Here is a 12,546-nt window from a genome sequence, read left to right as displayed (position 1 = left end):
GGTAATGTCATATCTATCCTAATTTTTAGAGTTTGAAACAATATTTCATTAAACTTGTCAAGCTTATGCCATCACTTATCTTTATCTTGTTCTCTGTGACCTTATCCTTTTTTGTTTTTTTTTATATTAAACAGTTAATCAAAAACTTATTATTATTGAACACTTTTATTTTAAACCGGTATATAAACAACTAATCATTAACAGCTAATATTTAACCATTAACAGCTGACAGCTACTACATTTATGTGGAAAAAAATTGTCGAACAAGCCCTTTGTCTATTGCATGCATTTATGTGGAAAAAAATTAAATTTTATTCAAGTTCATAACCCCTGAATTCTTTTTTTAGAACCGGATTAGAAATTGGTTCTGTTCGACAAAAATAGCTGTTTTGGTAGCTATTAGCTGTTCGAGTAGCTTTTCATGAAATGCGAAAGTTGTGTTTGGCAATAACATTTTAAGTAATTTTTAGCTTTTTGACCAGTCAAAATGCAAAACTCGATTTTTTATAATGTTTGGTAATATAATGTTTGAACAAGTTTTTAGAGGTTAAGGTAGTGTTTTATAAAAAGTTAACTCATATAACGTGTAGCTTTTAGCGTTTTATGAAAAACTACTCAAACAGCTAATAAGACACTACTAAAATAGTTAACAGCTATCAAAACAACTAATTTTGCCAAACAGACCCTAAAAGCCAAAAGTTACATGAAACAACCCGAATTTTTATTTTCAAAGATTTTTTCAATTAAATTTAATAAACCGACAGCCTGGAAATTTATTTCAATATTTTAATGCGAACACTGTGAGAAACTGAACCGAAAACCGATTGAAAAAGCTGAAAACCAATTGAAAATCAAAGATTTGGGTCGAATCGAACCGAATCAAACCGATTCGACCCAAACCATCTAGAAAATTCCCTTTCTTTTTTTTTTTATCTCCAGCACTACACCTCTACTCCTCACCCTCACCAGCGCCTCACCTCTACTCCACCGACACAGCCACCGCGCCTCCTCCTTCCTCTTCTTCTTCTTCTTCTTCTTCTTCTTCTTCTTTCTTTCTTTCTTTCCCTTTTCTTCTTCCTCTCTTCTTCTTTCTTGCTGTGACTGCGCCTGCGTCGACCTCAGCCAGCAACAGCAGGGAAGTGAACCACCGACACCTGCGCCACGCCGGTCGCAGCCGCACGCAGCTCCAGCGCCACGCCAGTCGCAGCCGCACGCAGCACCAGCTCGAGTGGATCTCCATCACAGCAGCGCCTCCTCCATCTTGTCGCGCCATCGCCGGCCTGCAGCAGCTCCAGCAAGCCTCTGACCACCGGATCACGCCTCTGCCGCCGCTCTAGCGTGCCTCCGACCACCAACAGCTACTGCTCTCCGATCCGGCACGCGTGGAAATTTTCGATCTAGCAGAAATTCGACAAAAAAAATTATATTGGGGTATAAATTAATTTAAATACATTTTAGTTAATTAATTTAATTTTATTAATGATAGTTAATTAAATTTAGTCATTTTAGTTAGTTTAATTTTAATAATTTTAGTTGATTAATTTAATTTTAGTAATATAAGTTAATGAACTTAATTGTATTATTTGTAGTTAATTAGTTTAATTAAGTTAATGTTAGTAATGTTAGTTAATTAAATATCGAGATTTATTTACGTAGAAAAAAATGTAGAATATAAAATAAAATTCTTAGAGTGGTAAAGAAATATTGTCTGATAGAATTATTTTCTTTTGTGTCGTTCTAATTTTGCGTAGATCGCCCGGGTCCATCTAGTACTCCTTCAGGACAGAATCAAAGCTAGAACTTCGCTCTCCATCACTGTGAGTAATAATAAATAATGCATGTCAACACTGCATTTGCATAACATTACATTTTTATATATTTACATATTGTATTTTCTCAAATATATTATGTTATGATCACTATAATTATACTTATGCATAATTGTGCATTTGGATGAAATTGGTGTATTATGATAAATGAATTGTTTGATTATTTGTGCTGTGTATATACTGTGCTCTGTTTGTGTGGAGTTGGGATGAAGTGGGTCACCCTGGGTTTGTGAGGACGGTCGATAAATATGGATCCTGATGAACTGATGAAATTGGACCGTTAGCCGGGTAAATGGGAGATCGGCGCCCCGGTGTGCACCTGATGAATTGATGAAATGATGTTGATGATATGGAAAAGAAAAGAGAGAATGTAAAATAAAATATTGAGAGGACTGGTCAAGTGAGGATTAGACTGGTCGGCCAGATATGGGGGATTGGCTCCCCGAGTGCACATGTTTGAGAGGATGGCCTGTTTGAGAGGACGGCTCGTCGGGGGTTTAGGTGACGCCACTGACTAATTTCCACGTGATGTGATTATTTGAAGGTGATATTGTTTGTGGGTGCTGATGTAATGTCATATGATTGACTGTTGTGTGTTCATTCAGTATATTATGGTGCATTTTGCTTGACTGTATGTGGTGTGTATTATTTATTATTATTCACTGAGTTGCAAAACTCACCCCTCCCCAACAAACCTTCCAGGTACTAGGAAGCAGCTGATTCGGCTGAAGCTCTGCAATCTTCTCTGCAGAGTTACAAATGTAAACTTTATATTCATGTTATTTAATTTTGGATGTATAAATTATTCTGTTATCAGATTATTTTTGGACTCCGCAGTTATAGGGTTGTGTATTAATATTGGAATTATTGTTAGCACTACACTATAAATTAAATATTATGTAATTAACTGCAGGTGAACCAGTAAGCCCATAACGTGATTATAATTTATTGTGAATAGGCCCTGGTTATACATTATGTGTTATTTGAGTTTGGGCCAGATGTTTATATATGGGTTTACTGTTTTGATGAAATTGGAAAAGATAGGTAGACATATTGGATAATTTAGGCTTACTACGGGCCTCGGGGGCCTTAAGCTTACCTGGGCCCTAGTACCGGTCCGGCCCATGGAAACGGGTCGTGACATTACATGAGTTAACTTTTTTATAAAATGCTATTTTAACCTCTAAAAGTTAGTTTAAAATGCTATGTTACAGAATACTATGGGTTTATTCGGTCATACTAGCTGTTCTAATAGCTATTAGCTATGCAGTAACTGTTAGCGGATAGCTATTAGCTGTTTAAATAGTTGTTAAAAGTGAAAGTGTTCAATAAAAATAGTTGTTTGATTGGCACTAAATATAAAAAAGAACATTGGAATATTCACCTAGAATTTTAAATTAAATTCACTATATATTATATATATATATATATATATATATATATAAAAAGATGATTTCACTAAACCTAAATTTTCAAAATTTAAGAAAGCAACACTTGAAAAGTTCACTATTTTATAAATAAAATTGAAAATTTTCAATATTTTACGAGATCAATATTTTTAAATTTTAATATTTATTTGAGTTTAAATATAAATATAAAAATAAGCATTTTTTTTTCTTTTATTATCAACTAGTTTTTTTATGACATGTGTTGCTTATTGACTACACTCGTTATACATACTTGTTCGATTGTTTATATCATTGTTCACTTGTCATTTATACTCTTTTTTTTAATATTCATTATAATTTTTATTTTATATTATTTAAATTTTTATAATGTTAAAAAAAATTCTTACGAGATTAATGTGAATATAACGGTTTATTAATAAAAACAGCAGTATGTATATACACACACTTCATTTCAATTTATATCATCATTTATCTAAAATTCTTTATAACTATATGCGTGTAATTCTATACATTACCTAATAAATATGTTTCAATATATATAGATATATAATATAACAATAAAATATTATATATATTTTTAAAATAAAAAATTTTCAACTATTTGCCATCCCACACTTATATATGTTCATTTTATTTAAAAATAAATTTCAAAAAGTAAAATTTAAAAATTTTGAAAGGCTGAATTATATATATTCTATTTGAAAATTTATTTTTTAAAAACTATATTCGATCAAATTATACAAACATAAAAAGTATTATAAAAAATATAATTTTTTTTTATCTCTATTCTAAATATAATATTTAAATTGTAATAAAAACAGAATCAAATATTTAAAAATAAATTTTAAAAATAAAATAAAAAAATTTCCAAACGTGCTCAAGCAGCGATTCGGAGCTTAGCACCAAATACCAATAACGGATAAATGCTCATTGTGTTCACTAGTGAGGCCTAGAGTGGTAAAGCTTTGCAAATTCAGGCTTCTAATAAGCAATTTATAAATTATAAATATGAATGTTGCTATAGGGGCTATTATGAAAGTTTTCCAACATAAATATTTTAGCATCTTTAATTAAATTTTATAAATTATTTTATTATAATTCAATAAATATTTTTAATATTCCAATAGTTAAGACTTGAAATTTTCATTCTCAGATTCTAATTTAGTAATTCTAAATAATAAGAAAAAAGTTTATGGAAAAAGGCAGAACTGCTCTGTTGGATTTATCATTTCAGATTCCAATTAAAAATAAATAAATAAATAAACCCGAATCGAAATTTGGGTTTGTATTAAGTTGCCTTCCTATTATTGATGTTGTGTTAATTGATCTTTAAAACCTATGAACAAGTCAGAGTCATTAGTCTAATTACAAAGGTCACAAGGGATACGCTTTCAAGCCATAAAATTAAGCTCATCTAATAAAAAGAAAAGCCCAATAACAATAAAATAATAACTAAAGTCACTGCCTCGGTCCATGAAAAATAAGGAAAAAAAAAAAAGAGAAAAAACCTTAATAAACAACAAAAATAAATAAATCAATTAATAAAAAATTATGATTTTATTTCTATATTTTCTCATAATAAATAACACTTCCTTTCTTTTTTAGAAATGCATAATTTTATCTCTAAATTTTACCTCTGTTATTCTATTATATAATTTTGTGAATCTTTATGTTTTTCCCCGTTGATAAATTACTAGTTTTTCATATTATGCCAAAACTTTATTAACTATTCCTGTAACGGAAAAAATGTAAAAAAATTGATTAATTCATATAACAGCCTGGTAGAGATAAAAAATAGATAAAATTATATATCTTTAAAAAGGTAAAGTCATGTTTTTATGACAAAATACATGAATAAAATAGTAATTTTTTTATAAATAAATAGGATACTGTTATCTAATGTTCTGAAACTCGGACCGGTCATTAACTGATAAAAATAGGATTCATTAAATTATAGGATTCGATCTGATTCACTACGGTTAACCGAATTTTTATATATAATATTTATTTATTGAGTTTTATTTCTTTTTTTCTACTCCAGTCCAAGATGGATTAACAGTATGAGGTTTGCACTAAGAGATTTGCGAAGCACTAGAAAAGCCCAATTTAGTTTCTTCTGTTTTGTTCAATTAAAGCTGGGAGTATTTGTGGTTTTTTTTTTTTTTCAAAAATAATATTATGTTTAACAATTGCTTTAATAAAAAAATGGTTTAGCTAGTCTTTGTTTCTGGTTTTATATCAAACACCATTTGTAGTTTGCTCAATATCTCAAAAAGACAAAAAGTTTATACTAAAACCCACTTCGGGCTTCGGCCCATAAATTTGAAAAGATTGGAAGCAGTATGGGTCCACGGCCCTCCAAACTTCAACCTACTTCGGCCTAGGATGATTTTTTTATTTTAAATTGAAAGGGCTAGGAATTTAATTTTTAATAATTATTCCCATAAATATGATTTCAAAAACAATCAAAGCATTATAGTTGCTCTGATATATTTCATTAGGATTTCTTATTACATCAACAAATAATAATTATTTTAATTATAATAATTTTTATTTTATGTCTAGTTTTCATTAGGATTTATCGTCTAAAATGGACAAGATAAGAAGAAAAAACAAAAAAGATTCAATCTTCTGTTGTTGAGGTTGTCTGACTGATTTTGTTTTGTCATGAAAGAGATATATACATCAGAATTAAAAAGTCAAAAATGTCTTCTAATTTCCAAGGCCTTTGATTTTATCATGAAACGTAGACAAATAAAATCTATGAAGTCAAAATTATCTGTACGAAGATGCATACTCTATTTATGTTTCGACATCTGAAAATTACGACTTGTAGTCTTCTTGGTGATGAAATTTGACCCGTAATTGGGAAGAAGACTATACTAGAAAAATAAAAAGAACATGCTGGAAACTGTAACTTACTATTCTTTTCCTACTTTTCAGCTCAAACTTGTTTTTAATTGGTTATTCTAGGAAATATGCAATTTTCTTTTTTTAAATGTAATATTCTTATTATAACTTTTTTTTAGATGAGACGATTTAAGCATTCTAATATGTTATTTTTTTTTTAAATATTGTCCTTTCGCTCATATTTTTTTTCTACGTTTATAACGTTATTTAGTGTCGGAACAAAATTCGATCTTTTTAGTGTTTTGGATTGATTTCATTCATTTTTTCTCCATATATAATTCTTTCATTTCTACATTGATCTTCTTTTCATTCCCTCATATGGATAATTTAATCCCAGAGCTATTAAATTTATTTTCATTGGGTGTTCTACATGTGAAAAGGGTTACAGACTTTATAATTTGATCTCTAAGGAAGTTTTCATAACTAGAGACATTCATTTCATTGGGTAAACCTTTATCATAAAATACTTTTGTTTGAGTCCAAAAAGAAACATAAACAAAAAGCTAGTGGTTGTACTTACCAATGTATTGACTCACCATTGCCAATAATGTACTTGGCTTGGCAAGTAGAAAGCTATGAGTGCCGTATCCACCTAGCAAAGAAGCAACCAAGAAAATTTCCCCTTAAAGATGCACTCACCGTCTAATCTCGTTGAAAAATGAGCTCACTTCCAGTTCATTGAATTTTTTTTTTTTTCTAAATTTATTATTATTATTATTCTTTAATAAATCATAAAAGTTAATATCTTTTTAACAAGTTTGATCAATTTTACTGTATTTAATAAAAGATATAATGAATTAAAGGAGACTTGAACTATGCAATTCATTAATGGGAGTGGTAATAATGTGATTGAATCAGGAAGGGGCTCAATCAATTTGTGGTTCTAAGTAAAATGGTAGATGAAAGTTTCATGCTCTCATCAAGTTTGCTATAAAGCAATTACTGTCTTTTGGTTTTATCTTTATTTTGTATCTTATGAAAGAACTTTTAAAAATTATTCGAATTCTTTGTCAAGTTTTACAATGCCAATCACAAAATATTTTGAATATTATGTGCTTTGTTTCTAGTATAAAAATATTAATCAAGAATTTAAAAGATTCATATTAGAAAACTTTTTTGGAAAGGTAAAAACATTTTATGAGAAACATTAAATTGATATTCTGGATTTCAATGCTTGATATATTGCTAGGCATGGTCGATCTCAAAACCCACGAGATGAGATTAACATTGGACATTATTATTGAGATGACGAGTTTTATTGCTGCGATTAATTATCAGCCCCAAGCATTGAATAATAGGTTCAATGATCGTACAATATAGTTAATTGTTTTCAGCTGCCCTTTAGAGCCTAGTGATGAATTTAAGGGTTTTAATGTTGATAATATTTATAAGCTTGCACAGAAATTCTATCCTAATGATTTCACAAAACAAGAATTGATATGTTTAAACTTTAAACTTAAACACTTTAAACTTAATGTTCTAAATCATATTGAAATGCAAAAGATTAGATAGTCATCAAGAATTATATTAGGGGCTTATGAAAACTAGAAAATCATTGTCCTCTCATTCATACATTGATTAGACTTGTTCTTATTCTTCCTTTATCAATAACAACTACAGAACAAGCATTTTCAATAATGAAGATATTGAAAATAAAACTTCACAATAAAATGAAAGATAATTTCTAAAATGATTATTTAACTATTTATATAAAAAATAATATAATAAAAAATTCGTCATATAAAATAATAAATATATTTTAGCTACTCTAAAAAAAGATTCAGGCTGTATCGCAGGAAAGAAATGACCTCCTCTTGAAAGATGAACTGGTTTTCATTTACCACTATCCACATCCTGTTGTTTTCTTTTAAATATAACCTGTAAAAATAATATTTTGGTATGACCTTTGCTGATCTAAATAAACTTAAGAGTTACTTTCTTTTTTGGTCTAAGAAAGTGGTATGTTTAATATGTAATATATAGTGTGGGAAAAGTGAATATTTTAAAACGTATTTTCTAACGCACGATATTAAAAATGTTTTCTTTTTACAAATTTTTCAAAAAAGAAAAAATAAAGGTAAAAGGAAAAAAAAAAAAGCGGATGCGAGGCAAATAAAATGGTCCCACTAGTATGATGCATGGGGTCTAGCTGTAAAGATCTGAAAACAACTCATAATATAATAAACAAATTTCAAAAGGGTTAGCCTACTCAGCCGCAGCCGCAGCCACTCTACCATTGTGTCTCCCTTTAGCACAAACACATTGCACTTTTTTTGAACATTCTTTCCAACTACCAATAACTCTACATTTTTGCAATAAACCTTCACTCTATTCTATATATACCCTGCCAATTCTTATGTTCTTGAACATCAAAATGGAGGTTAGTAATTCATTTGTGAAAAATCCCAAACCCCATATCCACATTGTCATTGAGCTATCCACACCACCACAAACACCACAACCGCCTCAGCCGCCGCCACATTATAGCTTTTTAAATGCCGTTAAAGAGTCACTTGTTTCACTTTTGGCAAGGTTTCATGCAGGATATTTTAGAATAAGCCTTTCTCTTTGTAGCCAGGCCTTACTCTTGAAAATTCTTAGAGATGAATCAATAACTAATCCACATTCGCTTAGAAGAGTTTTCCAAGGGATACCCTCTTTAGCTTTTGTTCTTCTTTGGTCAATAGCTTTCTTTATAACAGCATTTCTCTCCTTTGTTTATATATTTAGATGTTTCTTTCACTTTAAGTTAGTGAAAGATGAATTTCTCCATCATGTAGGAGTGAACTATCTTTTTGCTCCTTGGATTTCTTGGCTTCTTTTACTTCAATCATCACCTTTTTTCAATTCAAAATCTATTTACTATCTTTTTCTTTTTTGGGTTTTTGTTGTTCCAATGTTAGTGCTTGATGTTAAAATTTACGGTCAGTGGTTTACTAAAGGAAAGAGATCTTTATCTATAGCAGCAAATCCGACAAGCCAGTTATCAGTGATCGGAAACTTGGTCGGAGCTCAGGCGGCAGCCGAAATGGGGTGGAGAGAGATTTCTATTTGCATGTTTTCATTAGGGATGAGTCATTATCTTGTGCTTTTTGTAACATTATATCAAAGGTTAAGTGAGGGTAATTGCGTACCAACAATGTTAAGGCCAGTTTTCTTCTTATTTATTGCTGCTCCAAGCATGGCAAGCTTGGCTTGGAACTCTATTTCTGGAAGCTTTGATAACTTGGCAAAGATGCTCTTCTTTCTCTCTCTTTTCCTCTTCTTATCCCTGGTAATATATTTGCGAAAATTAGATTTTATTTTTATTATTATTTAGCTTAATTTTAGAAATTGTTATGTTTAAGAAGTAAAATTAAAATTGAATTGTTATAGATGTCATGATACATATATTTGTGGTCTTTAAATAAGAATTCAAGCAGGGACCATATAAAGATCGTGTGCTCCAGTTAAGCTGCTAAACAAGTGTCCCTTTCACATATATGTGCACATGTTGACATAGCTAAGCCGACCGGTCAAAGCATAGCAGTTTATCGGTAATAAAGCTTGTTGCTAGATCCTTGCATCGGGTCTGCTAAGACTTATCCATATGTCCTGTGTACAAGCGCACCTATGTACCAATTCAAATACAGGTGTTTTGGTTGAGAATATTTCTAATCATGATGAGAAAAAAAAAATAGTAATATTTTTTAAAAATACTTTTTTAATTAGTTTGGTGTATATAGTTATAGTTAAAAAAATTTATTTTTGGATCAATTGACACGTATCAAAACTATATATTTTTTTTCTAATGATTTTAAGAGTGTACTCCACGAATCAATCTGGTATATCTAAAAATATCTAGTGTGAAATACTCTTCACTACTCCCCACTCTCTCTATATATACACATACATACACCATATATAGTTACATTATGTAGGCTAGTTTAATACATATTTATTAGTTAGTCCATGAAGCCAAATTCCAACTAATTACTAATAAATATCAATTTATTCTTTTGACTATTTTAAAAAGTGACCTTTCTTTCTTATTCCTAATTAAACATCTTATTTGTGAAGTCCCATTGGCTAATATTTTTGTGGGTTTTTGATGTGAAAATAGGTTTCAAGGCCAATGCTATTCAAGAAATCCACAAGAAAGTTCAATGTAGCATGGTGGGCATACTCTTACCCTTCAACAATTTTGGCAGCAGCATCAGCAGATTATGCACAAGAGGTTAAGGGTACTATTGCCCATGCGATGATGATGGTGTTATCTTCACTTTCAGTTCTTGTATCTCTTAGCTTGGTGGTTTTCACTGCACTTAATACTAACAGCCTTTTCCCACCTAAAGGTCCTGTTAGTCCTAATAATCTTCAAGCCACATCATGATGATTAAAGACAACATCGTTATATATTCCAATTGTAAATCACATGTTGCAGACGGAAAAAATCATAACCATCTTTTTTTAAAAAATATATATGTGTGTGTGTGTGTGTGTGTATTATGTTCAAATTGTTATTTTTTGGTTTTATCCCCATGTCTCCTTTTGAATATGATACCAGTTCTGATATTTCAGAAATCATCCAATGAACTTATGTGTGTCTTACTACTTATGCTCCTTTTTACAGTATTCTAATTGTTATTTCTACAATTGTAATGTACATTATATCTACACATATTAAATTCAGCTGCAAATCGAAGATTCCCCTTCACCTCTCTAATTTTTTTAATTCTCACGTACCTATTCATCTGCTTTTCCTTGGCTGCCATTTCCTTGCAACTTATGATCCAACAATTAGGATCATGACTGGAATTTGCAAAGTCCTTGAGAAAACGATCAAAACGATGAAGATTCGCATATTTTGCTCAATCATGAGACCGATTTAGCCAGCCTTAGATGCTCAGCCTTGCAAGGCCAAGAAGGAACTATTACGTTCTTGTCAGATAAAGATTACCATAGAGATAGGAAGAGCTTAGACAAACCTGCGATCTCAAAAGCCAAAACTCCAATGATCGGTTTCTTTGATGCTTTTGGTATAGGCGCAGAGGCTACTTCAGAATCCATGCAAGTTCTCCGAATTCTTTGCAATTTTAACCTTTATAAGTCAACTAACCAAGTTTCAAGAGCCATATGTATTTGAATCTTTAAATTAAATTGTATGTTCTGGAAACAAGCCGCGATTAAATGATAGAATTTTGGGGTTTGATGAGAGGATTTATCTAGAAAAAACAAAAGCATATGGAAGAGATTGGAAATAATTGAAGTGGGTTAGATAAATTAAAGAGAGAAAGAGGATGTGAAAGGGGAATCTTTGATCTCTAAATGATTTTTTTTTTTTTTTTGAAATTTGCATATGAAATTTGTTCGAGTTTTTTCATGTTAGTTTGGATTAATTTACTGTGGATCCCATGAAATATTTTATTTTATTTTAAATCCTAACCCTAAAGTGCAATTACAATTAAATTTAAGTTTAGGGTAATATAGGTAATAAAGGTAGGTATTTTTGGAAGGGGATTCAGGTGTAACCTGATGAAAGGTCCTCTTACACTGCATGAGCTGACCGATGATCAATTCCACTCCCCATCTCCCCTCCCCTCTTCTCTGGACCTGAGAAAGAAAAAAAAAAGGTGGTTTTGGAAAGGTAAAAAAAAACGTTCATTAAGTTGAAATGTCATGGAGAGCCAAATCGAACTAGGGAATCTGAATGAGCCAAAAAAGAGAGTTCAAAATGCTGTTACAGCCGTCCATGCAGACAGGGGACGGTAGAGGTTTGTTGTTGAGGAATAAAGGTCCTCTTATTACCCTTTTCGTTTACATTTTCCTTTTTCTTCTCTGTCTCGAAAGCTACCTTTGCACTTTATTATACACATGGATGAAGGAAAAGAAAAGGACGTACAAAATTAATCTGTGGATGAGTATATAGATAATGAGTTTGGTTTTAGTCTCTGTCAAGTTCAAAGTCAAGTACTACTGTATATTGATTAATTGATGAACAGCTTAAACACCCTAATTAAACAGGATATAAGGTCCTAGTTAACTAAACTGGGAGTCTAACATTTTCCTAATTCAAGAACATATGCTTGTTGCTATAGGCAGATTCAGCATTGGGGGAGGGCACTGTCATCATCTACTGCCTCTATATCATATATATATATTAAGATTTCTTTTAACTTAATATTATTTATTTTTGCCCACTTAAATATTTTATTTACCTCCACATATTTTTTTTTTCTTTCACTATATAAACTAATTTTAGTTTGATATTATACTTAATTTATGTATAAAGATTAATTCATGTAAACTGAACGAAAAAAAAAAAATATTGTTTAGCTTTTTGTTCTATTAAATTTTCATCTTACGAATTTACTTGGAGTTGGTATAGTTTGTGATTAATTAATTCTTTTCAAATAAAA

General features: G+C 30.6%; 1 protein-coding gene and 1 long non-coding RNA gene across 3 annotated transcripts; both read left to right on the top strand.

The window, feature by feature from the left end:
- The first annotated feature begins 973 nt into the window (after positions 1-973).
- LOC149497453 (uncharacterized) lies at positions 974-2,693 on the top strand. The gene is made up of 3 exons (XR_016320160.1): positions 974-1,431; positions 1,752-1,817; positions 2,532-2,693. It is a non-coding gene; the product is annotated as an uncharacterized LOC149497453 (long non-coding RNA).
- A 5,670-nt stretch (positions 2,694-8,363) lies between these two features.
- LOC105646367 (S-type anion channel SLAH4) lies at positions 8,364-10,714 on the top strand. Of its 2 annotated transcripts, none has more exons than XM_020684225.3 (2): positions 8,364-9,422; positions 9,560-9,697. In XM_020684225.3, exons 1-2 carry the CDS (start codon positions 8,505-8,507, stop codon positions 9,599-9,601), a joined length of 960 nt encoding a protein of 319 aa, XP_020539884.1. In that variant the 5' UTR covers positions 8,364-8,504; the 3' UTR covers positions 9,602-9,697. The 2 variants fall into 2 exon arrangements, with proteins under 2 accessions (XP_020539884.1, XP_012087605.2); XM_012232215.4 differs by lacking the exon at positions 9,560-9,697 and adding an exon at positions 10,251-10,714 and having other exon boundaries at positions 8,367-9,422.
- The last annotated feature ends 1,832 nt before the right edge of the window (positions 10,715-12,546 follow it).

Source organism: Jatropha curcas, chromosome 3, assembly GCF_041381405.1.
Source record: "Jatropha curcas cultivar XTBG-Jc1 chromosome 3, XTBG_Jcur_1.0, whole genome shotgun sequence".
NCBI classification, from domain to species: domain Eukaryota; kingdom Viridiplantae; phylum Streptophyta; class Magnoliopsida; order Malpighiales; family Euphorbiaceae; genus Jatropha; species Jatropha curcas.
The sequence above is the reverse complement of the archived record's forward strand: the minus strand, read 5'-3'. Positions and strand labels throughout refer to the sequence as shown.